Raw genomic sequence first — 27,967 nt, 5'->3', positions numbered from 1 at the left:
ATGTAGTTGTCGAAATTTAAACCTCTACACCTCTCGACACCTCTCGATCTGTCGATATTTAAGAGGTTCTATATATAGGATCCACGCAATTTCAAACTCACTTCTCTTGATCTCTCTCAATACTTTTGTGTCTTTTCACCTCCCAAACACATTTTTCTCGCTCAATACTTCTTTCCCAAGAGTTTTTTGGCCTCAAGATCAATTATCTTCAGCTGGTATGTTGATTTCTCCCTCTTTATCATGCATTTACATGATTTTTTTGCCTAACTTTTGGGATTTTTGATAAACTTTAGAGTTTTTCAAAATTAATGGAGTTTTTGTGAAATTTTTGGGATGGGCTTTGTAAAAATGGTTCTAAATCATCATGCATTGCATCTCATTTGCATCATAACAATGTTTCATGCATTGTAGATGTATGTTTACTCTGTTGAAATGATTGTGTGCTGGTAGGATTGGATTGAGTTGAGCCCATGATGTTTTTACTATTGCATATCACATGCTCATACATTTTCATGCATTCGTACCTTACATTCTCTATATTCTTATATATTGATTATGATTGGTGCTTTTCTACATGTCTCTTTATCTCCCTCTCTGTCTCTTGTTTACGTTAGTTGCATCATGGCACCTAAACGTAAATCTACTACGTCCCTGAACCCTCTTCGTTCTGGGGCATCCACTTCTTCTGATCCTACTCCCTCACATGTTCGGTTCCATAATGATAAAACCGGACAGGACTTTTCAGAGAACTTTTCTAGACGAGGCATTCATTTAGAACGCTAAGTCATTTTGTCGGGCTTCTCCAACACTGACCTACCCACTGTTATACACAGTAGGGGTTAGGAGTTACTGTGTGACGTTCCGGTCACTTGTCCATCCATGCTTATACAAGAGTTCTACTCCAACATGCATGGATTTGATTATTCAGTACCTCTCTTTGTTACTCACGTTCGAGGTACGCGCATCGTGGTCACTTCGGATATTGTATCCGATGTGCTCCATGTCCATAGGGTAGCGCATCCGGACTACCATAGTTGTGATCGTCTTAAGGCCGTGTTTAAAGACGAGCTTATATCTTCTTTTTGTGAGTGTCCCTCTGATTAGGGTGATCGTCAGTTCACTTCTTGTACGGCCTTTACTAAAGGTCCTAGGTTCATGAACATGGTTATGACTTTTGTTTTGCATCTTTTATCTCATTATAACTCTATTACAGAGCCCTATGCTTGATTTTTGCTTTCCCTCTTAGAGCATCTTACTATAGATTTTCCCTTTCATTTCATTCTCTCACTCATACACGTGTATAGGGATACGACAACCCGTGATAAGTTTATCTTCCCTTTGGCTATCACAAGGATTTTACGCCATTTTTCTGTTCCCTTTCCCCTTTCCGATCACTTTCATGTCATATGTGTCATAGACGTCGCTACCATTAAACGGAGCGAGGCGCAGCTACATTTGAGTCGGCCTGGGACGGCGATTCCTTTAGCTTCTACAGCTCCATACACATCTTGTGCGCATGGATACTCACCTTGATACTCTCAGTGATGAGTTGTGTCAGGTGAACACTTGTGTTGGTCGTATCACACGATGCTAGGTTGCCATAGGTGGTTACACTGCTACTTTTTTCTCCTTCTCCACTGGCATTTGAGGATGAGGACAATGATGGTGATACTGATGCTTCTGATGCTGATGAGGATGATGATACTAGCTCTTCCAGTGTTGATGAGATGTCTACTTGATATACTTATCCTTTGCCACTTGTGACAAAAAGGGGAAGTTGTTTTGGATATGAGAGTAGTCATCGTAGGGGGAGGGTTAGTATAGGAGATTTTTGTTAGGGGAGTGTTCATAGTTTAAGGGATGTAGTGAGGATTTTATGTACCTTTTTCTTTTCTCTCTATTTTAGATACATTGTTCTTGTACCTTAGATCTTGTGATCATGTTATGATAGCAAACCTTGTACTTGTTGATATATATACATTTAAGGTTGTTATTATAGTTCTTTCACCTATCTTTGCATGTGTTGTTTCTTTTATTTCTTAATACACATGTTTCTTATTTCTTGTATGGAATCTTATATTTCTGTTTCACACTAAGATGCCTTAATGAGTTTTGTTTAAAGTGTTTCAGAAATATAGGTTGTCAAAGTCTACTTGCCATAAAATCTCTTTTTGCAAATTTTTTCAAGAGTTTGTGTTAGGATAGATTTTATTGTATTCAACAAGTGAGTATGAGTTGAGTGATTTATGACTTCTCTCATATATTCATATGTTTTTTGTGGTTTTGTCACAGATTGTCAAAGGGGGAGATTGTTAGGACATATGTGATTCATGTTAGGAACATATGTCAACATTTTATATAATTGGCTAATTTTTTGACAAAACGCACTTTATTTATAATTGGGTAGATCTAGGATGTGTTTAATGCTTCAAGAAAAAGTTCATGTGTTTAAACCATGCAAGTCTGTCAAAGAATCAAGTGAAAAAGTGTTGTTCATTAAATCTCGACAGCTAACTTGACAGCTAGTATCTATCAAGATTTAAGAGCAATGTTTCAGCCCGAGGCTTGACACCTGCTCGATAGATAGGGTATCTGTCGAGATTTATGAAGTTCAGTTTTTCAGAGCTGATTTTCATCTAATCCGTGAATGTATGTTTGGGTTTTCTTTTTTGACAACCCTAAACATATATAAGGATTATTTTAAGGGCTATAAAAGGTTACACACAGTTGCACAAGAGCAAAATTTCACAAGTGTGAAGAAAAGCGTAACTGAAAACCTACTTTGTCCTAGTTCTTCTTTCTCTTGAAGAAGCTGTTGTGTTTGTACACCGTAAGGTTTTGTGACCAAGCAACTTCATGATCTTCATCATGTGATGAACTGAAAAACTTTGCAGCCAACATTCTTCTAAAGTTGGTGATCAAGTCGCGTACTGGGATCTGCACAATTGGTTAGTTACGTAATGGGAGTCGTGCATTGAAAAGGAGAACAAGTCCAATTAGGTATTGGGGTAAGGGTTCAACTATAGGTTGGTATAAGGTATTGGGATTCCTTTACTTGTAACCACTTGTTTTGATAATAGTGGATTATCGGGAGTGGTGACCTTAAAATCACCCAGTGGAGTTTTTGCTGTGTAGGTTTTTCCCATTCATAAACAAATCATCGTGTCAATTTAATTTTTGCTGCATACTTAGTTTAATTGGTGATTTGTTTATGCTACCACGCATATTGTATGTTTATCTGATTAATTAATCAACTTGGCTAATTAATTGGTTTATTCATCATAAGGAGTCAATACATTCTTGGCCTATCATATAATATGAATTTAATTATGATTGTTATGGTGACAATAACTAAATATGTTATTGTCTAAGTGATACTTTTAGTCACAATTTATGATAATTTTTACTACTTTTAAGTAATAATATCTCATCGAGAGCATGAATTGAATTTATTAGAAATTTAAATGGTTTTGATTTGAAAATTATTTAATATCTTATAATTTAATTACACAAGTATTTAATAAAGGTTTAGCTACTTGGTACAAGGGAATAAGTAGTCACTTGCCTAAACCGGGTATTTTAGGACAAAACTTTTCTTATATGGTGTATGATTAATGATTTTAATTGAAAAATATAAAATTCAAGGTTTAATTTGAAACTACTCCAAACTATAAGGAAGTTATATAATTTAGAAAAGTCTAATAAAAAGGTTAGCCAGTTGAAGTAGAGAGAATATAGCCACTTGGTACAATCACAAATTTTTATGATTCAATTTTTATTATATTGTATATAATAATTTTAAAATATTTATAGTTTAATTTGAAGCTAAACCAAACTATAAGAAAATTATATAGTTTATCAAAGTCTTTAATAAATGTTAGCTACTTGGCGTAGGGAGATTGTAGTGATCGACTTGATTCAATAGCAATTTTTAAAATACAAAGTCTAATATGAAATTCTCACAAATTAAAAGAAGACTATGTAATTCATTAAAAATTTTAATAAATATGAATCAATTGACGCTGGCATCTACAATTTTAGGATTATTTTATTATATGGTATGTTAATACCCGTCTATTTTCTCTTACCTTCAAGATTGTTCTTTTCAATAAGGGAAAATATGGTAAGTTCTGAGTTATAGTTTATCGTATAATAAATAAAGGGTAAACGTTAGTGTTTTAATAAACTAAACACTAGTGTATAAACTAAACACAACCCTTAAATAAAGCCTCACTCAAATGGAGCTGGTATATGCTACATATTACACAATTGAATGTGAGGTTGGCATAGGAAATTTATTGGGTACTCCCTGAGCAATGCTCTCTCCTCTCACATGAGAGGTGTGCCCAATCCTTATGTGGGAAGGGGGAGCATTGCTTTGGGAGTACCCGATAACTTCATGGTTGGTGTGTGCTTCAACTTATGTTAAAGAACTAAGAAATGTCACATTATGAGAACACCTTTGCCACAGTCTAGGGTCCATAAATAGCAAATATTCGCTCTTCCTTCTCTTACAATATTCCTTCACAGCTTCTATCTTCTATTAGTTCTATGGCCAGCATCTTAGCCTTTTTCCTATTTCTCTTCTTTCTTTTATACTTATGGATATCAGGAAGAGTTCAAAAATCTGATAGGAAAATGAAAGTTCCACTAGAAGTTGGCAGTGCATGGCCTTTGATAGGCCACCTCCACCTAGGGCTATAAACGAACTAAGCTTTGTTGAGTAGTGTATGTTCAAGTTTGGCTCATTAGGAAAAATCAAAAGCTTGAGCTTGTGACAAGCCTAAAAATAGTGCTTGAGTTTGAGCTCATGAGAAAGCTAAAAAGCTTGAACTTGTCTTGGCTTGGTTTGATTAATTAGTCAAGCCAAACTCAAGCTTAATATCAAGCTCAAAATCAAGCTCAGGTCAAGTTTTTGAGCTTAAGATCTAAAAAAATTACATTATTAAATACTTAAATCTCTAAAATTAAGAAAAAAGAAAAAGAAAATAGTATACTCATTTTATCATGCATCTAGTCCTACTTATGATTAGCCATTATTCAAATTAATAATTTACATAATTAAATTCATTCATTCATCATTCCTTGTCCATAGGTTCAGCAATTGTTTAAAATACAATTTTTATATTCACGTTAGATGGTGAAGGACTAGAAAAATACCTATTTGTAACTATTATGAATGAGAAAATATTAACATGTTTCATAACTTTATTTTAGATGATTGATAGGGAAGGATCATATGTGGCCTACTTAATTATTTATTTATTTTTGAATGTAACTATAGTCTAAAATGGTTCTTGATCAGTTTAAAGGAAGGAAAAATTAAGGTAATATAGGTAGTGGTCCCATTTTGGCAATATCATTATTAAGATATGTGTAATGAGTATATTTAGCTAACACATATGAATTTATAAATAAGTCTATACTTGAATTGTTGTGTATCAAGCCTAATAGCTCACGAGCTTGTTTGTGAAAATTTTTTTTTTGCTTGGGCTCGGCTTGTTTATTAAACGAGTCTAAGACTAAGGCTCAAACTTGGCTTATTTATAAACAAACAAATATAAATAAGCTTTTTATCGAGCTAAGCTTGAGTTGTTCATGATCGGCTTGATTCATTTACAGCCCTACCTCCACCTACTAGGAGGGTCACAACCACTCCATATTACCTTGGGTAACATGGCTGACAAGTATGGACCAATCTTCACTATTTGGTTGGGTGTGCATCGAACTCTAGTAGTAAGCAGTTGGGAGATAGCTAAAGAATGTTTTACCACTAATGACTAAGCCTTTGCCAACCGTCCAAAAGCTCTAGGTCTAGAACTATTGGCCTACAACTATGCCATGTTTGGGTTTAGCCCTTATGGTCCTTATTGGCGCCAAATGAGAAAAATGACCATGCTAGAAGTTCTCTCAAATCATCGCCTTGAGACGCTCAAACGCATTAGAGAGGCGGAGGTAAATGATTCTATAAAAGAGATATTTGAACAATTGGGCAAGAAAAACAAGAAGTTTGTGTATATGGAAAGATGGTTTGGGTATACAACACTAAATATGGTATATAGGATGGTTGTAGGGAAGATATTTGGTGGGGCTACGACCAAGAAGGGAATGATAATTCTCGAAAGGCATTGAGAGATTTTTTCCATTTGAGTGGGACATTTGTGGTGTCAGATGCACTACCTTATCTAAAATGGTTGAGCGTGGGAGAATATGGGAAAGCTATGAAGAAGGCAGCCAAAGAATTGGATCATATGGTTGGAGGTTGGCTAGAAGAACATAAGCAGAGGAAATTGTGTGGCGGAATGAAGGAAAACCAAGATTTTATGGATGCATTGTTATCCATTGTCACTGATGAGGATGAGATTTCTAGTTATGATGCTGATACAATCGTCAAAGCTACATGTTTGGTAAGAGCTTTTTTTTTTACCCATTTGTTTTTTTTATAACCATATTAATTCATGCATACAATAAACACTACTTGAAAAATTGCTAAATATCAAACAGGTTTTATTATACAGTCATTAGTGTACATTGTTTGTACATATTATGCATTTCATTATTAAGTGTGGACGTGTATAAAATCATGTGGACAACATGTGTGAAATTATAGGTACTATATAGTAGTATATATTAACGAGTGTATAATAATATTTTCTCATTTGAAGCTAAATCTCAAATACGCATAGGCAAACGAAGTTTTTTTTTTTTTTTCTTGGGTGGGGAGGGGGAGGTGTTGGGTAGTAGAGCTATTTTGATTTTTGAACACTCCTTTAAGAAATCCTTTGTCATATGTCATGGCCCAAAATCGGTGAGTCCATTCAAAATTGGTGATCCAATATTAGTATTTCAAATAAGTCATTCACCAAGACGAAATTGTCTACGACATGTTACTGAAAATAGCAAAATTGATTTACTCTTATCTTATTGTGGAGTTAGGATCACGTCAATTCGCCACATTCCATTTACATTACTTTTGCATTGTAGGGTCTTATCTTAGCCGCCATAGATATGACAACAATAACATTGACATGGGCTCTCTCTTTACTTCTCAATAACCGTGAAGATCTAAAGAAAGCTCAACAAGAATTAGATGTCCAAGTTGGTAGAGAAAGGCAAGTGCAGGAATCAGATGTGAAAAACCTGGAGTATCTCCAAGCTATCCTCAAAGAAACAATGCGTTTATATCCTGCTGCACCACTCTTAGTGTCGCATGAGTCCTTGGAAAACTGTACTTTGGCTGGCAATAACTTCCCAACAGGCACACGACTCCTCGTTAATGTTCCAAAACTCCATCGAGATCCAAGTGTGTGGGTGGATCCAACTGAATTTCGACCTGATACTACAACAAATCTAACTTTTTTCAAGGGTCAAAACCCTTAAAAAAAGTATTAAAAACCTTGAAAAAAAATTATTTTTTGGAACATATACCATCGAAAATGAAATTTTGAAGGCTTTCATGGCCCTCAAAACAAGTGCTCTAATCTTATTTTGAGGGTCAAGAGATCCTTAAATAACCTTTTACCAAGGTTTCAAAGATTTATATTTACAACCTTTGATAAATAAGGTTATTTAAGGGATCACTTGACCCACAAAATAAGATTTTATTTTACTTAAAAAAAAGAAAAAACCACGATTATGCACAAAATATATATATATATACACACACAAAAATTAAGATTTTTTTTTTAATTAAATTGATTCTTAATTTTTGGGTTGAAAAGTAAGATTTTTTATTTTTTATTTTTTTTCTATTTAGGCTAAATCTTTAGTTTTGGGCTAAAAAATACAAACAAAGTAGGCATTAGAAATTAGAGATATGGGCCTTAAAAAAGCAAAAAAAATTATAAATATTCTATAGATTACTTTAAAATTCAAGTTTCAATAATATAGGCATTATACTTACATTTGGAAACAAAAAACAATGTTATAATTCTAAACTTATATAATAATTTAAACTTAAAGTAACATGTAATATGTGTTCCATGGAGTTGGGGTGTGCATTTTTTAAATATTCTGGAATATGTTTAAATTAGTCAATTAATTATGATTTATTTAAAAAATAAGTCATTTTAAATTTTAATAATACATTCTCAATTTATATAAAACAATATTATAATTATGTAATTTTAACAACAAACCTAGTACCACTAGAGAAATTCTCATCTGAACGAAAAATATTTGATATGGTACAAAAATGAACCTTCCTTTGATAGCTACATGAACTTTAATCTCTCATCTGACGGACTGGACAATATTTTTTTAATACTTGATTTGTTTGCCATGGAAAATTTTGTTTCTTTAAATCCAAATATGGTAGACTATAACCCCCCCTATCACAGCTTGCTGATAACAGATTGTAGGATTCTTTCTTTCCGTTTGTTCATACCCCCCAACCCATTACCTTTTCCCATTGAGTTGGTGGGTTACAGAGAAAATATAGATTCATGGTCTTCTTCCAAAATTATAGTTTAATGTGAAGCTAACCCAAACTATAAGAAAGGGGCTTCATAGCTACTTTCATTCTAAAGGAAATCTAAGAACCAACTTGCGTCGAAATTATATAATTTATCAAAGTCATTAATAAATGTTGGCTACTTGGCATAGAGGGAATGTAGCAACTTGATTCAATGGTGGTTTTTAAAACCCAAGGCGTGTTATATAATATATAATTTTAAAGATTTAAAGTTTATGTAATTTATCAAAGTCATTAATAAGTGTTGGCTACTTGGCGTAGAGAGAACGTAGCAACTTGATTCAATAGTGGTTTTCAAAACCCAACGCTTGTTATAGAATATATAATTTTAAAATCAAAGTTATGTAATTTATCAAAGTCATTAATAAATGTTGACTACTTGACGTAGAGAGAACGTAGCAACTTGATTCAATAGTAGTTTTCGAAACCCAACACTTGTTATATAATATATAATTTTAAAAATTCAAAGTTTATGTAATTTATCAAAAGTCATTAATAAATGTTGGCTACTTGGCGTAGAGAGAACATAGCAACTTGATTCAATAGTAGTTTTCAAAACCCAATGCTTGTATAATATATAATTTAAAAAAGTCACAGTTTATGTAATTTATCAAAAGTCATTAACAAATGTTGGCTACTTTGCATAGAGAGAACATAGCAACTTGATTCAATAGTGGTTTTCAAAACCCAACGCTTGTTATATAATATATAATTTAAAAAAGTCAAAGTTTATATAATTTATCAGTCATTAATAAATGTTGGCTACTTGACGTAGAGAGAACGTAGCCACTTGATTCAATAGTAGTTTTCAAAACCCAACACTTGTTATATAATATATAATTTTAAAAATTCAAAGTTTATGTAATTTATCAAAAGTCATTAATAAATGTTGGCTACTTGGCGTAAAGAGAACGTAGCAACTTGATTCAATAGTGGTTTTCAAAACCCAATCGCTTGTTATATAATATATAATTTTAAAAATTCAAAGTTTAATTTGAAATTATCATAAATTATCTGGGCCAGAATAACCAAAAAACTCAACCCCCCCCCCCCCAAAACAAAAAAATGCTGAGGCTGAGGCTCTGCCTTGGGCTATGGAGATTGCAAAAAGAGAGTGTTGGAGCCATGTTATCTTCGAGGGTGATGCGGAGTGCTGTTTTGACCCCCTAATGGACAAAAGTATTGCCCCTAACTGGTCCATTAGTGCTGCTATCTCCAATATTCTTTCTTATTCCAAGTTTTTCATGCTGTTTCTTTTGTATGGATTAGGAGAGCTTGCAACTCTACACCACATGTTGCCAGATTCACTACAACAAAGCTGACTTTTTTCAAGGGTCAAAATCCTTGAAAGAGGTATTAAAAAACATCGAGAAAAATTATTTTAAGAGTCAAATCGACCCTTAATAACCTTTGAAACTTATACCATCAAAAAAGAAATTTTGAAGGCCTTCATGGCCCTCAAACAAGTGCTCCAATCTTATTTTAAGGGTCAAGAGACCCTTAAATAACCTTATTTACCAAGGGTTAAAAGATCTACATATACAACCCTTGATAAATAAGGTTATTTAAGGGTCTTTTGACCCTCAAAATAAGATTTTCTTTAAAAAAAAAAAAAAAAAAAAAAAAAAAACCACAATCATGCACAAAAGCCACATACTACAACCAAATACATCAAGTCCAATGTACTAATTGTCAAACCAATATATTTCCTGTACACTTGGGTGGCTTATTTTTTCGGATTTATATAATCTTATTACTTATCAAAAAAAAAAATTCTCCTTTGCACATACATAGATCTTATTCCTAGGGCATCGCAAAAACCGCTAGTTCATATAGAGCCATCAAATTGGCCGAACTAGCAATTAGAGCTCTATGCATTATATGGATAGATATCAATCAACCCAGATGCAGCCAAAGCAAGGGCAGCAGCTGAACCAAATTCAAGTGTAGAAGCTAATAATGGAACTAACTGCAGAAACAAGAAAACAAAAACATAAGCTGGCATTCAAAGACATTTCAAGTAGATATATAACATTAGAATTTCCATGTCACACCTTTTTCAGGACAATTGGATGAGGAAGCTGCTTTGCTAAATTTGGAAGCTTGCGGAAGAAGGTATCCTTTTCAACAGTGTCTTTTAAATTTAGAATCTGCATAAAATGTATTGTGTCCACCAGTTTATTTTGGAAATATTCTGCCAATCCATTGGTTGAAAAACTTTATAATAAGAGGAAAAAGAATGGCAGAGAAAAGAAAATCCAAGAAGCAACATTATGCCAAAAACAGAAAAGCAGAGCCGAGTATAAGAATTCATAGTGAATTTCATCAAAATAGGTACACAACTTGACATAGCCACCACTCACAAGGCACATCATGTAGCAGGTTACCAAGACTAGAGTTTCTCCAAAATTATTAAATACAATCAAGTTTAGGAACTAACCACTATTTTCAATAAGCTTTGATGTATTCAACCTATGAGAAAGCCGCTGATAATCTGGAAGCAAAGAATGTGAGGCAAGAAAACAGATGCAAATGAAAATTGAATTAAAGCAACCAACACATGCATAAACAAAATAACACAACAATTAATATATTACTACAAAATAGAGGTAATGAAGGCAAAGGTTGGGTGGAGATAGTGTAGCGAAGAGGCAGGGAAATAACTCATTGTAAGAACTCACAAAGCCCTACACAAAACCAATCCAAAAGGCCAAAAAAAAAAAAAAAAAATTACCCAATTCCTGAGCTTTACCCAATTCTGTTTAATCTAAAGTTGGATTAAAATTTTTAAAAAATCTTCAATGAGGGACACACCTTAAGTTGTCCTCAACCGGAAAAGAGTACTAAATTCAACAAAAAAGCCTGCATAAAAAAATATTTCAACGTTAGAGTTTCAGTCTTGTTGAGGATCTATAGACTACTCCAATGTCTTGGGACTAAGGCTTTATATCAACAGTCAAAATCTGTTTTACTATTGCTATCTCATATGACCTTACAACTTTTGCTCAAGATGTACCAACAAATTGAAATTGGTCCATCTTATCATTCACAGTGTGTTCAAGGTGACATTATGTTATCAAAAAAAATGATGTTATCAATCAATAGCAAATCATATGCCTTCACTTGTCTCTATTGCGATCTCAATCTCCATCTTGCTTGTGAGTTGTGAGGAAGAAAGATACTCACTGTTTTACCCATTTATCACTGTACAGACTGTCATTTTGTTGCTGAACTTAAATGCATCATCTTTCAGGCAACATGATATATATAGAATCTTATTTTTATTTTTGAAGACCCAAAATTTAAAACCATAACCTACTAGCTACTAGCGAAGATCTTTTTATTTCAGAATTGAAATCACCCAGAGACTTGAGTTGCATTGGATAAAAACAGCTTGTTAATGCCATATGTTTGTAAAATATGGCTAAAACAAGATTTTCATAGAAATCCCATGATAAAAGCATGAGTGTGTTAACTAAATGCCTAATAAACTGTTAACAGGTGACAGAAAATTCATTGACATATAAATTCGTGTGCAAGGAAGAATGATCACCTATATCCTCTTTAGTAAAAAGCTTCCGAAGAGCAGCAATGTGACCATCAGCTAAGTCCATGACATGGATGTAGTCTCGGACCTGTTTAACACAAAAACATTTGATATTTTGTAAGCGCAAAAAAAACTGTCAATTTAATTGAATTTTATGTAATGACAGAAAGTCAAATACTACTGCCATGGTTATAAAGGATTATAAGTGGAATACAAAACTAGACATAGTCTGTGTCAAAAAGGTCCATGAGATGGGACTAATGGATATTACTGAAACTAGGGAAATTCCTATCAACTACTACTCAAAAATAGTTACACAAAAAAGAACATACAGCACTACCATCCTTCGTGGGATAATCATGACCATTCACATTAAGCTCAAGCAATCTGCCGAAAGCTACTTGCTGTATTTATGGCATGAGATTGCTTGGGATGTCCTTTGGATCTTCACCAATTCTACCACTCTCATGAACCCCAACAGGATTGAAGTAACTGAGTCATATAATTTTCCAATCTGGCTTCGCCTTCTGAATATCTCGAGCAATTTCTTCAAGGAAAAGCTATAAATATAGAATATATTAAAAGTCAGGAAAGAAAAGAAACTGCACTCCTATGAACACAAGAAACAGCAAGTGGGATTAGCCAACTTCAAAGACGGATCCTATGTGTGGTATGCCCAAAATAAACATTATTAAGCACCCAGTGATACATACCTTGGTCCTTCCATAAGGATTCATAGCTTTCAATTCGAAATCCTCAACACATGGCATTTTTTCAGGTTGACCATAAACTGTTGCAGAAGATGAGAAAACCATCTATTTGGCCACAGGATAACATTACTTGTGTCAATAGTGGGCAGAGCATGCCAACATGTGATGTAATCAATAAAAAAAATGGTTCACATTCTAAGACTAAACAATTCTCTGTTGAAGATTCAACTGGAACTTGAATGCTATAACTACTTTCAACAAACAAATAATTAGACATTTTTAATGATTCAATAGTTACAAAGGTGGGTGATTTACAAGGCCTGTGGCGACAAAAGAATTAGACATCGAACATAAAAACTTCAATTTAGCAGTAAGACACCAAAAACAACAATATTGCTTCCGCAAATATACAGCTACATATACAAATCATAGTTTAAGCAATTATGATTTGAAAAGAAATATACTGGAATCAAAGATTTTGCAAAATCAAATATGACTAAAATGAACGTTTAATGCATAACTCAACAGCCAAAAATTCTTTAAGACATAGATTATTGTTGATTCACTTCCAAACCATTTGTTACAAGCGCAAGATTCAAAAACAAAGTCAAATGAGTTCAAGAAATTAAATTGCGGACACACCTTTTTGCAATCATATTTTGCCATAACCTCATAAAGATTAATAGTGCCAATCAAAATAATGGCGAGGGTTTGCAACACTCTCACCAACAGCTTTTAGGCCAGCAAAATGGTTCAAAGCATCAAATCTGTCTCAAACAAAGCCAATGGCACAAAATTAAGCCAATTCTGAAAAAGTCTATAATTCTGTTTGTTTCCGCAAAAAATAGTTAACAGTAAAATTGAATGAAAACAGTGGAAAATCATAGCACTGCTAATGTAATTGAAATTAAACATACTGTGTTTGAGAAAAGAGCTTCTCCAAGTCCTTATTCCTAAGGTCACCCTGCAATCAAACCAACACGTAATGTAACCAAAAGCCACAAAACCTCAAAACGCCACCATTTGGTTGCCAAGAAGCTGTTTAATTTTTTTAAAAAAAAAAAAAAAAAAATACAAATCTCCCGAAAATTAAAACCAGCATTGCTCAAGATATTCAAGAATCTCTAATTTCTAACCTTCTTTTCCCTCATTTTCTCAGTAACAAAACAAAACAGAAATTTACACACACACACACACACAAATGAATACCAGGTGGAATTCAAGATTCTGAGAACGCTTAGGGCCGAACCAATCACGAACCCTATCAACAGCTTCGGTGACGAAATTATCAAGATTGTCGATGATCGAAACCCTAAAGCCTTCATTGAGAAGCTGAACCACAGCGTGAGAGCCAATGAAACCGGCTCCTTCGGTAACCAGAATCGTCTTTTCCGAGAAAGTCATTTTCAACTCGAACTATAAAGAACAGGTAGTTCAGATAATATAAGTGGCGGGCAAAACGGGCGGGTTGAGGTCAGGTCGGGTCGGGTCAATCGGGTTGCGGGTTGGATTGGGTCGGGTTGACCTGTATTTTACACATTGAAATTTCTTTTATTTAATTTTTGTAAAGAAAACAATATGTATTTGCCATCTGAAAAGTTATGCAACATATTACTTGATGTAAAATGCATTATTTTAAATTCACAACTTATATCAAGAATGAACTCAGTTAAATTTATTAATACTTATTCAATAATTTTAAAATTATATAAATCCTAACATTGTTATCTAAAACAAAATAACACAAAGATAAGTAAAATAAATATACAAGTTTTATTTTTACACAATATCAGCATTCAAAAAAAAAAAAAAAATTACAAATGACTTATTGGATAACTCATTTGATAAAGAATAAAAACATATAAGAAAGTTACAATTTTGAAAAATAATTTTATAATCTATTATCAATTGTGATTGATACTCTATTTCAATTTGAGATATACATTAAAGTTTGATTGCTTACTTATTTATATATGGTCTCTTTTATGAAGATCATATCATTGTTAAGCAGCATACACTCTAAGAAAATATCATAATTTATTTTGAAAAGCCATTTATTTTGAACATAAATTATTAAAAAATAGGTCTAAGCATTCATAATTTATACTAATTTGATACTTTGACTTTACTATTTTCACACTTGTAAATGTGTCTCACACATGTCTACAATTTTAAATCTGTTTTTAACTCTATTGTAACCAGATTATCTTGGCATGTATTTTGCTATTTAATATCTAAAAATCTTTACTCGTTACAAGGTGCTCAATTATTTATCTTTCAATTAATTTGCATGCAATTATGTAAATATATCAATTGGGTCCTTAAAACTCACAATAAACAATTAAACCAATATTGTCTTAATTTCACTATTTTTTTACCCAAAAAAAAGTTTTAAAAAAATGATTCGGGTTCGGGGTTGGGTCGCGGGTCGGGTTGGGTCGGGTTGACTCGCAAAAAACATGAGTCAACCCGTTTTTACTTCGGGTAAAAAAAAAAATCGGGTTCGGGTCGGGTCAGAAAATTCTGACCCATTTTGCCATGTCTAAGTGGCGGAGCCACATTGGGACCCAAGGGGCCTTGGCCCCCCCAAAATATTTGAAAAAATTAGTACATATATAGTAGAGTTATTTTAATAATAAATGCAATATTCACAATATTTTTACAATAAGTCTTAAGTGGCAAGTTATTATTGACTGTTACATGTACGCAAAAAAGTTATTTAGTTGTGAATTAAAATTAGAATTAATAATAACTTACCACTTAGGATTTATTGGGAAATTGTTGTAAAAATATTATAGAGGTAGCACTTAAATAATTTTCCTACACTACATAACCATGTGTGTAGTTAAAATACTTCCTGCAAAAGCAGTTGTGTAGCTGTGTAGGCTACTCTCACTTTCTCATATTTTTATTTGTTCTTAAAATATTAAAATAATCAATGTATCATAACATCATAAATGTATATGATTAAAATATATTATTTTTATCATTTTATTTATATATAAAATAATATAACATGTATTTGGTTGTTATAGCTTTTTTTTAATTGAAATTTGAATGATTGTTTGTCTTTTATTTAAAAATCTTTAAATTATTAGTATTTTTTTAAAATTTTAGTCATTATATTTAATGGGTGATGATTTAATTTGAAAAATCTAGGTTCATGGACAAGTTTAGGAGTTGGTAATTTAGAAATAATATAATTTTATGTTTTGATTATTAAATTGTATGTACATTACTGTTAGTATGGATATAATTAATATATACATAGAAATAATTAATTGTCTAATTTTATGTTTGGCCCCCCCAAATATAAATTCTTGGTTCCGCCACTGGATAATATGTTCAAACCTCATACATCCAACCCATACTTCAGATTCCAAAGGACAGGTTTGTAATTCCATTTCCAAAGTACCCAAACCCTAGCCCTCAAATTATATTATTGGTGAGGAAGAGAAATATCAATGGAGAGAATGAGAGAGAGAAAACAAGAGAGAATACCAAAAATTCTTTGCAAAGTTCTTCTAGGTAATTTCCAAATTCAATTTTTTTTTTCTTGGGAAACAAACAGAGAGAGAGAGAGAGAGACCTGTAATCGGACAAAGGGGTAGAGGAGAGCACTCTGACTATCAACGGCTAGTTGTTGTTGGGGATAGGATTGCCGACCACCGCGCCTCAACCTATCGTCGGAGATGAGATGAGCTCCGAGAGAGAGAGAATTTTCTAAGAGTTCTCATTTTGTTTGGAGGATGGTTTTCTAAGAGAGTGAGCAAAGACTTTATTTGAAAATTAGTTTTTTGAATTTTGAGTTCGTGAGAGGGAGAGACTTTATTCCGAGGGTTGTGTTAGAATTCCGTTGAAGAATGTAAAAATTTGGAGGAAACAATTACATGGGATTTTAGTGTTTTAGTTTATTTCAAGGGTTTTAATGACCATTGTAAGAAGATTAATTAGATTTTAATTAGCGCGCCAATTTTTAGCATTTTTTTCAACCATTTTCGGTGAATCCTTGGAAAAAATGAGTTGAAACAAGTCATGTTTTTTTGTAGTGATTTGCTTTAGTTTTAGATTTGTCTTGTGTTTTTTTAATAAGGATAATCTTCTCCCAGAGTCCTAGTCCTTTCAGCCATCTGTAAGGTTGATTATCCCCGTCCCTTTTCTTAGCTTTCAATGAATTGCAATTTATCAAAATAAATAAATAAATTTTTTACCCTTAGAGAAGCTCCTACACCAGATTTCACAAAATTGAAAAAAGCAGCTCCACACAAACATGGATACAAAGCCATAACAAGTTTAGACCAAACCAAAACTCTATGAAGCATTTCAACAAACACTTTTTTATGCCACCAAAAAAAAAAAAATTGTCGGAGATTGATGTTTTGCCTAAATACTTTTGATTCAATCACTTCCCAAAACTATCCAATTAGATCAAATCCAACAAAAACAAAAACAAATAAAGTTTTCAACCATAAATCAAATTTGAAATCCATGTTCATGTTTTATAGAACCTAAAGATTCCAACAAAGTGCTACTAAAGAAATACGATTAAAACTTGACCCATTTAATATAAAACAAAAGTAAGGCAACAAGAACTTAACCCAGTTAATATTGAGCTAAGAACGAAAAATAAAAACTAAAAGCAGTGAGATAGAGATAGCCGTAGTGGCTGGGACAGATGAAATAGAAATAGAGCTGAAGTGTTACCAACGTTGCAATGGAAAGAAACGACAGCAAATAGTGGCAAGAAAACTGATGTAATACATTTTTAGTGATGTGTCTTCTCTCTATTGGTTGGAACTACAAGCCGACCTTGTAGTCCAGGACTAGCTAAGAATTTCCCAAAATTCATTACCTCTAGACAATTAATGGCTTGTTTGGAAGTTTAGAGAGGGAGGAGAGTAGAGGAGAGTAGTGGGGAGGAGAGTAGAGGGGAATGGTTATCCTTTACTTTGTATGGATGTTTTTAAAATTAGTAATGGGGAAGGGAGTAATTAGCCCTTCCTCTTATTTGGATGTTTTAAAAATTAAAATGGAGAGGAGAGGAAATAATTTAAATAGACAAATTTACTTCTATTTGAAAATGGACTTGTACTATTGATCTATGATTAATTTATCAATTTTATAAAGTCTTGAACTTGATTATCATTTGTCCAAATCTTAGAATACGTTAGTGATTTTTTTTTTTTTTTTTTGGGAGAAGCATAAATAAAATTAAAAAAAAAAACAAAATAAAGTATATACCTAAAAACTAAAAAAAGAGTAAAAATCCAAACCCAACGGCCGAAAAGAAGAGACCCAATCTTCAACCACCATGCTTTCACACTCTTCAGATCAAACCAACATTTTTAGCAAATCAAACACAAAAATCTATGAAATATAAAAGCGTAAGAAAGTAATAAAAAAAAATTACATTTGATCAAGCTGCTTGTTGACTTCCTCAACCTCCTCCAGATCAGTAAGCAACTGGCACATGATCGCACTATACATCAAGGTAAACAGCTCCACATTCTTCACCAAAGTTCCATTTGGTTCTCGAGAAAATGAATCAAAAATTGCGTCGCTAGATCGAGGAGCACACGTTCGATGTTGGTGAAGATTGTGTCGTTGGATCGAGGAGCAACAGGAGCCTTGTGATGAGAGAGTGAGAGTGAGGTTTGATTCGGAATGATTCTCAGTTTTTTTTTTTTTTTTTTTTTTTTTTAATCAGCAACCAAAATGTCAATGCTTAAATTTTCTTAAGAAACAAACAAAGTTATTTATATAATTGGTTTGTAATTTTGTTAATTTAGAAAGAGTAAATTGGAGAATTTCTTTAGTCAATCATTTATTTACTCTACTCTCCCTCCAAATCTCTCCAATTTGGATGAATTAAAAATGAGAGGTTAGAAGTAGTTAAAACCCCTCCAAACCCTTCCAAACCCCTCTCCCTCCTTACTTAAAAAACTTCCAAACAAGGTAATTGAATTATTCCCCTCCTTCTACTTTACTCCCCCTCCTTTTTTAAACATCCAAACAAGCCATAAATTTGTCAAACGTGATATCAACCTAGAATTGATTTATTTTCACGTGTTGACACTATTCATCCAAGTCTGGTGCAAGTTCAAATTTTTTTTCTTCTTATTTATAAGCAAGCTGGAAATTTATTAGAACACAACAAACTCACTTAAAGAAGCTCAGAACATTTGCCTGCAAACAAACTCATTTATTGTGGAAAACTCAACTACAAATACAATTCAATTAGTTCTAATATACAAAACAGACAATGGAATCTATATAATATCTAAAATTGAAGCGTAATATTTATTGTTGTTATGCTCCTATTGAGCCACATCAACGTAACATTTCAGAATGTTCGGTCTAGTTCGGTCTAATTCGGTCCACTTCCATCTATTCAGTCCATTTTACTAAGTATACTTTTATCATGTTTAAAGTTTTCCTCCATCCCTAAGTGTGCATTTGGGTGGAAATGAAAAATGAAAATTATTTCACTATTCAGCTTATTTTTGCCACTATTCATAGGTCTCACTGTACTATTTCAATTAATTTTTATCTTTATCTACAGTACTTTCAGTAATAATTTTTTAGTTTCAACAAAATAAATAGTATTCAAATACACCCTAAGTATATTTGGGAGGAACTTTTGCTATCCATAGACACTCATCTTTTTTTTTTTTTTTGGAGAGATTCCATAGACACTCATCTATTCCATTAGTACACGTTTGAAAGTTTGGATTACTAAGTAGTAGGTGAAATATTTCAATCATAATCTAAGTGATAGTAACGGCTACATTTGTAAAAGAGAAATTTTATACCTACAAAATGATATTTTATCAATTTCATTTTACTGATGAGGTAAGATGGATCTTGACCCAATAATATGATAATAACAATTATTGAGATTTATGATATAGTAAAGAAAATTGAGACAGAAGTCAAAAAATTGAGAAGAAGTTAATTGAAAAACTCGACAGGTTTCTAACTTTCTTGGATCCATCGCACAAACTCATCCATTCTATAGAACCATCAGCTTTAAAAAAATAATAAACGTAGATTTGATTGTTTTATACGTTCTAATATTCGTGGTATAGTTTCTAGCCCAACGTTTGATCCTTCTGTTTCCTTCTCTAATCTTGCAGGGGCATGTGCAGAATCGTTCCCTGTTCTGCGTGTATGGGAAAAGCAAGAAATGACCTTCTCTTCTATTTTTCTGTCAAAATCCTTGACTTCACGTTCAAACAAACAAGCAAGCTGAAACAAAATTTAGGTTGTCATTTTACATTCGAAATACCCAAAGATCTTCTACTGACTTTTTTTTTTTTTGAGAAGATATTCTACTGACTTAATCGTACCTGTATATATATGGACCCAAAAGTATAATAATACTTAATCAACAATTATTGTGATTGACGATATAATAAACAAAATTGATGCGTTAATTTCCACTTGTCTTAACTTAATTTCTTGCACTTATCATGTAAATCACTCAAGTTTCTGACTTAATTTCTTGGCCCCATCACAAAAGTTCGTTCATTCTGTACAACCAGCAGCTTTGAAGAAGAAGCAAAATTCGCCAGCACCACCCCTTTGCAAAGCCTGCTATACTTAAGTAACGGTGGTTCTAGGATTTTATTATTATTATTTTTTTGTTTTATGGTTGTCACTATAAAATTTAAATTATACAAAATCTAATAAAGTAATAACTTAAATATTTACTGCAACTACGAGTCAAGTTGAAAAAGGAAATCAAAATTGTTGCGACTGCAAAGCTAAAAAGAATATAATTGTCATCACCATCAAGGAAAACTCATAACTACAATATTTTTCTTGGTATCATTTTTAAAGGAAAATTGAAATTAGAGATTATTTTTATTGAATAGGTTGACCGAGTTACAAATTTGAATTATTAGCAATTTTTATCTTTTTGTTTTATAATAGGCTTTTTGTTGAATAATTTGTTCATTTGTTGTTGTTTGGTCTTGTCTTATTTTTGTTTGATTTATATTTGTTGTTATTTGGGCTAATATTTATTGTTGTTTTTCAAGTTTTTTTAAAAAAGGATTAAGGATCATGTTTTTCGGCGCCGGGGGGGGGGGGGGATAGAATTGGTTTTGGAGTAATGATACTTTCACAATATTTTTACAATAAATCTTATGCAAAAAACTGTTTATTGGTGGGTAAAAAAATAATATTAGTATTAGGCCCAAATTATAATCATAACAACTTATCACATTGAATTTGTTGTGAAATTATTGTGAATGTAGTAATACTCTTATTTTTGTTAAACCTAAATTTTTGTAATTTTCAAGTCAGGGTGTCCAACATTTTTATTAGAGTGATCACAATAAATTCGTTTAATATATATATATATATATATATATTTTAGCAAGTGTATATATACATTTTTTTTACAAGTTAGGGTGATCTTGTGACCATCCTAGCTTGCAAGCTATAATTGATAGAGTCAAACAAACAATAACTTGATAGAATAAGATAACTCATGCTTAAATCTTCTAAATCTCTTTAATTTTAGATAGATGTAAGACATATAAAATTTATTTGATTTTATGTGATTTATATGAATCTTTTAACACCATTTATTTTTTAAATATCACGTATCTTATTTGTGTCAGAATTTAAATTAGAGAAAAATGAAGGATTTTAATGCGAAGATCCTTTCCCATCAATGTATCTATTTTGGATTTGTGGTAAAATACTAAAATTAGGCCGGATTTGCAAAGTAAAATGACATTGAGATAAGACAAGAGAAAATCTTAGGGTACGTAAGATGTAAAATGACAATCCAAATTTATTTTTCAGCTTGCTTGCCACGTATCTTATAATAACCACCTCCTTACTAAGAAATTATCATTGGCTGGTGAAGAAAGTATAGTTGTAATGGTGGAAATCAATTCAACAGACAATTGAGACCAAAAAGCAGCATTGACTAATGGCCAAAGTGCTAACCACCAAACTTATCATCGCGTCGGCAATGAAGACAATGACGAAAAAATAATGGCAACCCACGAAAGGTATGAAAGCAGCGAATGTTGACACTAAGAAGGGGGGTGGTTTCGGGTAAATACGATGCCATATTGATGTAAAGAAAAAAAAAAAATATATATATATATATATATATATATATATATTCTTTCCAAAAAAAGAAAAGAAAAGATACTAAATTCGATCTATTACAAAATAGCTCGGTTTTATCAAACTATCAAAGGCCAGTTTAGTATATATATATCTTTTAGCAAGTGTATATATACATTTTTTTACCATCCTAGCTTGCAAGCTATAATAGAGTCAAACAAACAATAACTTGATAGAATAAGATAACTCCAGCTTAAATCTTCTAAATCTCTTTAATTTTTAGATAGATGTAAGACATATAACATTTATTTGATTTTGTGTGATTTATATGAATCTTTTAACACCATTGATTTTTTAAATATCACATATCTTATTTGTGTCGGAATTAAAATTAGAGAAAAATGAAGGATTTTAATGCGAAGATCCTTTCCCATCAATGTTTCTGTTTTTGGATTTGTTGTAAAATATGAATATTAGGCCAGATTTGCAAAGTAAAATGACATCGAGATAAGACAAGAGAAAATCTTAGCGTACATAAGATGTAAAATGACAATCCAAATTTATTTTTCAGCTTGCTTGCACGTATCTTGTAAGAACCACCTCCTTAGTAAGAAACTATCATTGGCTGGTGAAGAAAGTATAGTTGTAATGGTGGAAATCAATTCAACAGACAATTGAGACCAAAAAGCAGCATTGACTAATGGCCAAAGTGCTAACCACCAAGCTTATCATCGCGTCGGCAATGAAGACAATGACGAAAAAATAATGGCAACCCACGAAAGGTATGAAAGCAGCGAATGTTGACACTAACCATATTGATGTAAAATATAAATATATATATATATATATTCTTTCCCAAAAAAGAAAAGAAAAGATACTAAATTCTACTACAAAATAGCTCGGTTTTATCAAACTATCAAAGGCTAGTTTAGTATATATATATATATATCTTTTAGCAAGTGTATGTATACATTTTTTTACCATCCTAGCTTGCAAGCTATAATAGAGTCAAACAAACAATAACTTGTTAGAATAAGATAACTCCAACTTATATCTTCTAAATCTCTTTAATTTTTAGATAGATGTAAGACATATAACATTTATTTGATTTTGTGTGATTTATATGAATCTTTTAACACCATTGATTTTTTAAATATCACATATCTTATTTGTGTCGGAATTAAAATTAGAGAAAAATGAAGGATTTTAATGCGAAGATCCTTTCCCATCAATGTTTCTGTTTTGGGATTTGTGGTAAAATACGAATATTAGGCCGGATTTGCAAAGTAAAATGACATTGAGATAAGACAAGAGAAAATCTTAGGATACGTAAGATGTAAAATGACAATCCAAATTTATTTTTCAGCTTGCTTGCCACGTATCTTGTAAGAACCACCTCCTTACTAAGTTCGGGCTATATATATTTTCCCACAAAACCATTAATTGTCACTCACCAGAAACATCAACCATGCTCTTCTCCTGCCCATTCTTCACAAATTCTATGGCTGGCATATTCACCATTTTCATGTTCATATTCTTTCTAATATGGATATCAAGAAGAGTTCAAAGAACTCTCACTAAACAAAGATCAGTTCTACCTGAAGCTAGTGGGGCTTGGCCTTTGATTGGCCACCTCCACCTGTTAGGAAGGTCAGAACCGGCTCATATAGCCTTGGGTAACATGGCTGAAAAGTATGGACCAATCTTCACAATTTGGTTGGGTGTGCATCGAACAATAATAGTAAGCAGTTGGGAGATAGCCAAAGAGTGTTTTACTACCAATGACAAAGCCTTTGCCAACCGTCCTAAAGGTTTAGCTCCAGAAATCTTGGGCTACAACTATGCTGTGATGGGGTTCAGCCCTTATGGTCCCTTCTGGCGCCAAGTGAAAAAAATGGTCACACTAGAGGTCCTCTCAAACCACCGCCTTGAAACGCTCAAACACATTCGAGAGGCTGAGGTAAATGATTCTATAAAAGAGATACATAAGCTATTGGTCAAAAACAACAAGGTGTTACTGGAGATGGAGAGGTGGCTAGGGTGCACAGCCCTAAACATAATATGTAGGATGGTTGTAGGACAACGATTTGGTAAGGCTACAACCAAGGTTGAGAATGATAAAAATGATCAGTGTCGAAAGGCATTGAGAAAGTTTATGGATTTGAGTGGAGAGTTTGTGGTCTCAGATGCACTTCCATATCTAAGGTGGTTGGACATGGGGGGAAGCGAGAAAGCCCTGAAGAAAACTGCAAAAGAATTAGATGATGTGACTAAAGAATGGCTAGAGGAGCATAAGCACAGGAAAATTTATGGTGGGGTGAAGGAACCCCAAGATTTTATGGATGTAATGCTATCCATTGTCACTGATGATGATGAGACTTCCAGTTATGATGTTGATACAATTGTCAAAGCTACATGCCTGGTAAGCTTTTGATAACCCCATTAATTCACACATAGTATAATATATTTCCAAAATCCCATTTGCTACATATATTCAATTAAGTTAACTTGTTAAACACACGTTATTTTACACAATTTTTAATACGTGAAAAAAAAAAAAAAAAAAAAACTCAAATTATAACCTTTTTTTTTTGTGTTTGTAAAATTGTATAAAATAATTTGTGTAATAAACACTGCTCTATTGAATTTGTAGAGTTGATCCGTTGACTTTGTAGACTAATAATTAAATTTCTTAGATAGATGAACACATGCATGGCCCATGTAAGAAATACAAATTCTCTGTACTACTTTTTGTATTCCATTTTATATTCTACGAATCACAACTTATCATATATTGTTTTGACTTTTTTTAATTTTATAAAATAATTGAAGTTTTAAATAAAATAAAATCAAATCTAACACATGGCATACTATAATTAATGGAGCATAAAGTACAACACAAAAAGTGATACAGAATATTCGTATTCCCCATGTCTCACATAAAATTCAACATGGATCTGGAACTTCATTTTACAGAATTAAAATGTTCAAAAATTTTCATGATAATTATCTTGTGCATAATGGTTTATTTAAATCCTGAACTTGAAGGCGTGTCATTTTCTTGTCGAATATTAAGCCATGTATAATCAAATAGCACAAGTTTTGAATTCTTAATGCAATATGAATTCTTGCTGCTACTAAAGATTCTTGAACCATGGCTAGAAATCTTAAAGCTTTAGCCGACCATCTAACATTCTAACCAATTCATATTATGTTACTTTTGTAGGGCCTTATCTTAGCGGCTTCAGACACATCAACAATAACATTGACATGGGCTCTCTCTTTACTTCTCAACAACCCTGAGACCTTAACAAAAGCTCAAGAAGAATTAGATATCCATATCGGTAGAGAAAGGCAAGTGAAAGAATCAGATATGAAAAATTTGGTATATCTCCAAGCTATCCTCAAAGAAACAATGCGTTTGTACCCTCCTGCACCACTCCTAGTGCCACACGAGTCAATGGAAGACTGTACTTTGGTTGGTTACCACGTCCCCGCAGGCACACGACTTATTGTTAATCTTCCAAAACTCCATCGAGACCCAAATGTGTGGGTGGATCCTAGTGAATTTCGACCTGAAAGATTTCTTACAACTCACAAGGATGTTGATGTTAGAGGCCAAAATTTTGAATTGATACCATTTGGTAGTGGTAGAAGAATGTGCCCTGGGATTTCATTTGGCTTGCAAGTTACGCAACTCACACTTGCTACTTTGTTGCATGCTTTTGAAATTTCAAGCCCATCAAATGAACCTGTGGACATGACAGAGAAAGGTGGACTTACAAACCCGAAAGCTACCCCACTTGAAGTTTATCTCACTCCTCGCCTTCATGCTCAAGTTTATGCATAATTTGACCAGGTATAATAAAATATGGTGTGGTGCGATATGCATAATTTGACTAGGTATCATTTGATAAATTAAAATATGCATGGTGTGGTGCAATGAATTGGTGTATGCCATTTCCATGTAACCATTCCAGAGGCAAACATTAGAAAAGTAAAAGTCATTTGAAAAAGTTATCATCTTAGTTAATTGTTTGAAAATAAGTTCTGTATTTGTCAAGTCATATTACGTGTGACTTGTAATTTGCATTTGTCTTGTGAGTTCTATTTTTGAACGTTGGATCTTTTTCTAAAAATAAGTTTTTTTTTTTTTTTTTTTTTTTTTTTTTAATTTATTTTATGTGTGTCTTGTAATTCAGCATTTGACTTATATATGAGTTATATCTAAAAATAAGTGACTGCTTTTTAGGATTTAAAAAAGAAAAAATTGATGTTACATTATACCGTAATATTACATTATTGTAATCTTACATTAATGTAATCTTAATGTAAGAATATAACATTACTTTGTTTAGGAAGGTGATGTGATATATTTTGTAATGTTAGATTATGGTAATGTTAGGAAAAAAAAAATGTCACATCATCGTAATCTGCATCACATCAAGAGCGTATGATCACAATGAACCAAACGCCATTTAAATAGATAGTCAAGAGATGTGCCCATTTTAAAATATGTATGGTGCCCAGTCCAATTCACTCTCACACTAGAAGCAAACCAAACTTTGTGAAAAAAAAAAAAAAAAAAAAAAAAAAAAAAAAAAAAGAAAAAAAAAGAAGAAGAAGAAGGAGAAGATAAGATCAAATTCGTGACATCCAGCCGAAAATGGAATTCAACAAAGGCAACACATGTTTGAGGACATTCACGGACAAGGAATTTTGTTGACTTATTTGGGGAAGGTACAAGTCCGTTCTCAAATTCTAGGTTTTAAATTTTGTGTTCATCTTTAATCTAACGTGGATCTAATGTTTAATTTTAATTCTGTTTTTTATTTAGTTAAAATTGATAATTTTAAATTTTAAATTTAAGTTGCTAATGTGGCATTTTTTAAATGCCAAATAATTTCTTCTTTTTTTTTTTTTTAATTTTAATAGCCACATCAATATTTAGTATGTTAATAGTGCATTCCGTCTATCACGTTGACAGTTTCCGCTAGTGAGATGATGATTGGGACCAAAATAAAATACGTTTTTCATTTTGGGAACTAAAAGCAATAAAATAGAAAAGTAGAAACCGAAATGGAAAAAAGGTCAAACTATAGGGACAGAATATATATTTCTGCCTATTTTTAAGAAGCCAATGAGAATGATCTAAGGCAAAATATTATAGATGTGCAATCCTTGTCACATATCTAAGTATGTAACTCATGATATCATTATAGATGTGCAATTCTTGTCACATATCTAAGTATGTAACTCATGATATCATTATAGATGTGCAATTCTTGTCACATACCTAAGTATGTAACTCATGATATCATTAGTAGGTTTAGAGCATCACAAGATGATTGACAATCTCGATGGCTAGGGGTATTTTCAAGAAATTTCAACCCTTGCCAAGAGATTTCTCAAGTACCATCATGGAGAGCAGGAGAGGGACATCCTAGGGGGGAAAAAGAGAAGACTTTTGTTCAGTATTTGAAAACACTGGATGGATAGTCAAGACATGTGCCCATTTTTTTAATATGTATGGCGTCCATGACTCTAAAATGATGTTTAAAATAAAATTTTTATTTATTTTTTTTATAAATCTAATCTATCAAATTTTAACCAGACCATCGTTTATTAATAACCGAATCTTAATAATTTTTTACAATTAAAATATACTGAACAAAGACTTAACGTTAAAAGTTAGCAAAATAATTCCTAAAAGAATTATTATTTTTTAGCCAGACACTAAAGTCATGCAAGAAGCCGTGTCTGACACGGACAGGCAGCCCATTCCGTTGTGTCTATACTCTATGCTACCTAGCCCTTAAAGCAAGTTAGAATAAAATTTACTTAAACACACTTTTTTTTAATAAATACTAAACCTTGGTGTGAAAGACCGGAAACGGCAACCAATTCCCATTTAAAATAGAAAAAAAAGAAACAGCAACCATGCTCATCTCGTACCCATCCCACACAACTTCTATTGCCAGCATTTTTGGCCTTTCCCTGATTTTCTTCTTTCTACTCTGGATATCAAGAAGAGTTCAAAAAACTGCTAGTAAAAAGATAGTTACACCTATTGGGAGGGTCACAACCGCCCTATACAACTTTGGTTAACATGCTTGGCTGACAAGTACTGACCACTCTTCACTATCT

At 32.6% G+C, this 27,967-nt stretch overlaps 1 protein-coding gene and 2 pseudogenes across 2 annotated transcripts; 2 read left to right on the top strand and 1 right to left on the bottom strand.

The window, feature by feature from the left end:
• The first annotated feature begins 4,548 nt into the window (after positions 1-4,548).
• On the top strand, positions 4,549-7,531 carry LOC115962462 (annotated as a pseudogene).
• A 2,599-nt stretch (positions 7,532-10,130) lies between these two features.
• LOC115962461 lies at positions 10,131-16,121 on the bottom strand (annotated as a pseudogene). Its single transcript, XR_004085435.1, has 10 exons — positions 16,072-16,121; positions 13,940-14,173; positions 13,648-13,694; positions 13,373-13,497; positions 12,734-12,835; positions 12,353-12,580; positions 12,027-12,108; positions 10,914-10,967; positions 10,528-10,667; positions 10,131-10,442 (listed from the first exon to the last, which is right to left on the bottom strand). The product of XR_004085435.1 is annotated as a bifunctional UDP-glucose 4-epimerase and UDP-xylose 4-epimerase 1-like (transcript).
• Positions 16,122-23,270: 7,149 nt separating this feature from the next.
• On the top strand, positions 23,271-25,840 carry LOC115963188 (cytochrome P450 CYP82D47-like). The gene is made up of 2 exons (XM_031082110.1): positions 23,271-24,242; positions 25,047-25,840. Exons 1-2 carry the CDS (start codon positions 23,289-23,291, stop codon positions 25,668-25,670), a joined length of 1,578 nt encoding a protein of 525 aa, XP_030937970.1. The 5' UTR covers positions 23,271-23,288; the 3' UTR covers positions 25,671-25,840.
• Positions 25,841-27,967: the final 2,127 nt, after the last annotated feature.

Source organism: Quercus lobata, chromosome 10 (genome assembly GCF_001633185.2).
Source record: "Quercus lobata isolate SW786 chromosome 10, ValleyOak3.0 Primary Assembly, whole genome shotgun sequence".
NCBI classification, from domain to species: domain Eukaryota; kingdom Viridiplantae; phylum Streptophyta; class Magnoliopsida; order Fagales; family Fagaceae; genus Quercus; species Quercus lobata.
This window is presented reverse-complemented; position numbering and strand designations above follow the sequence as displayed.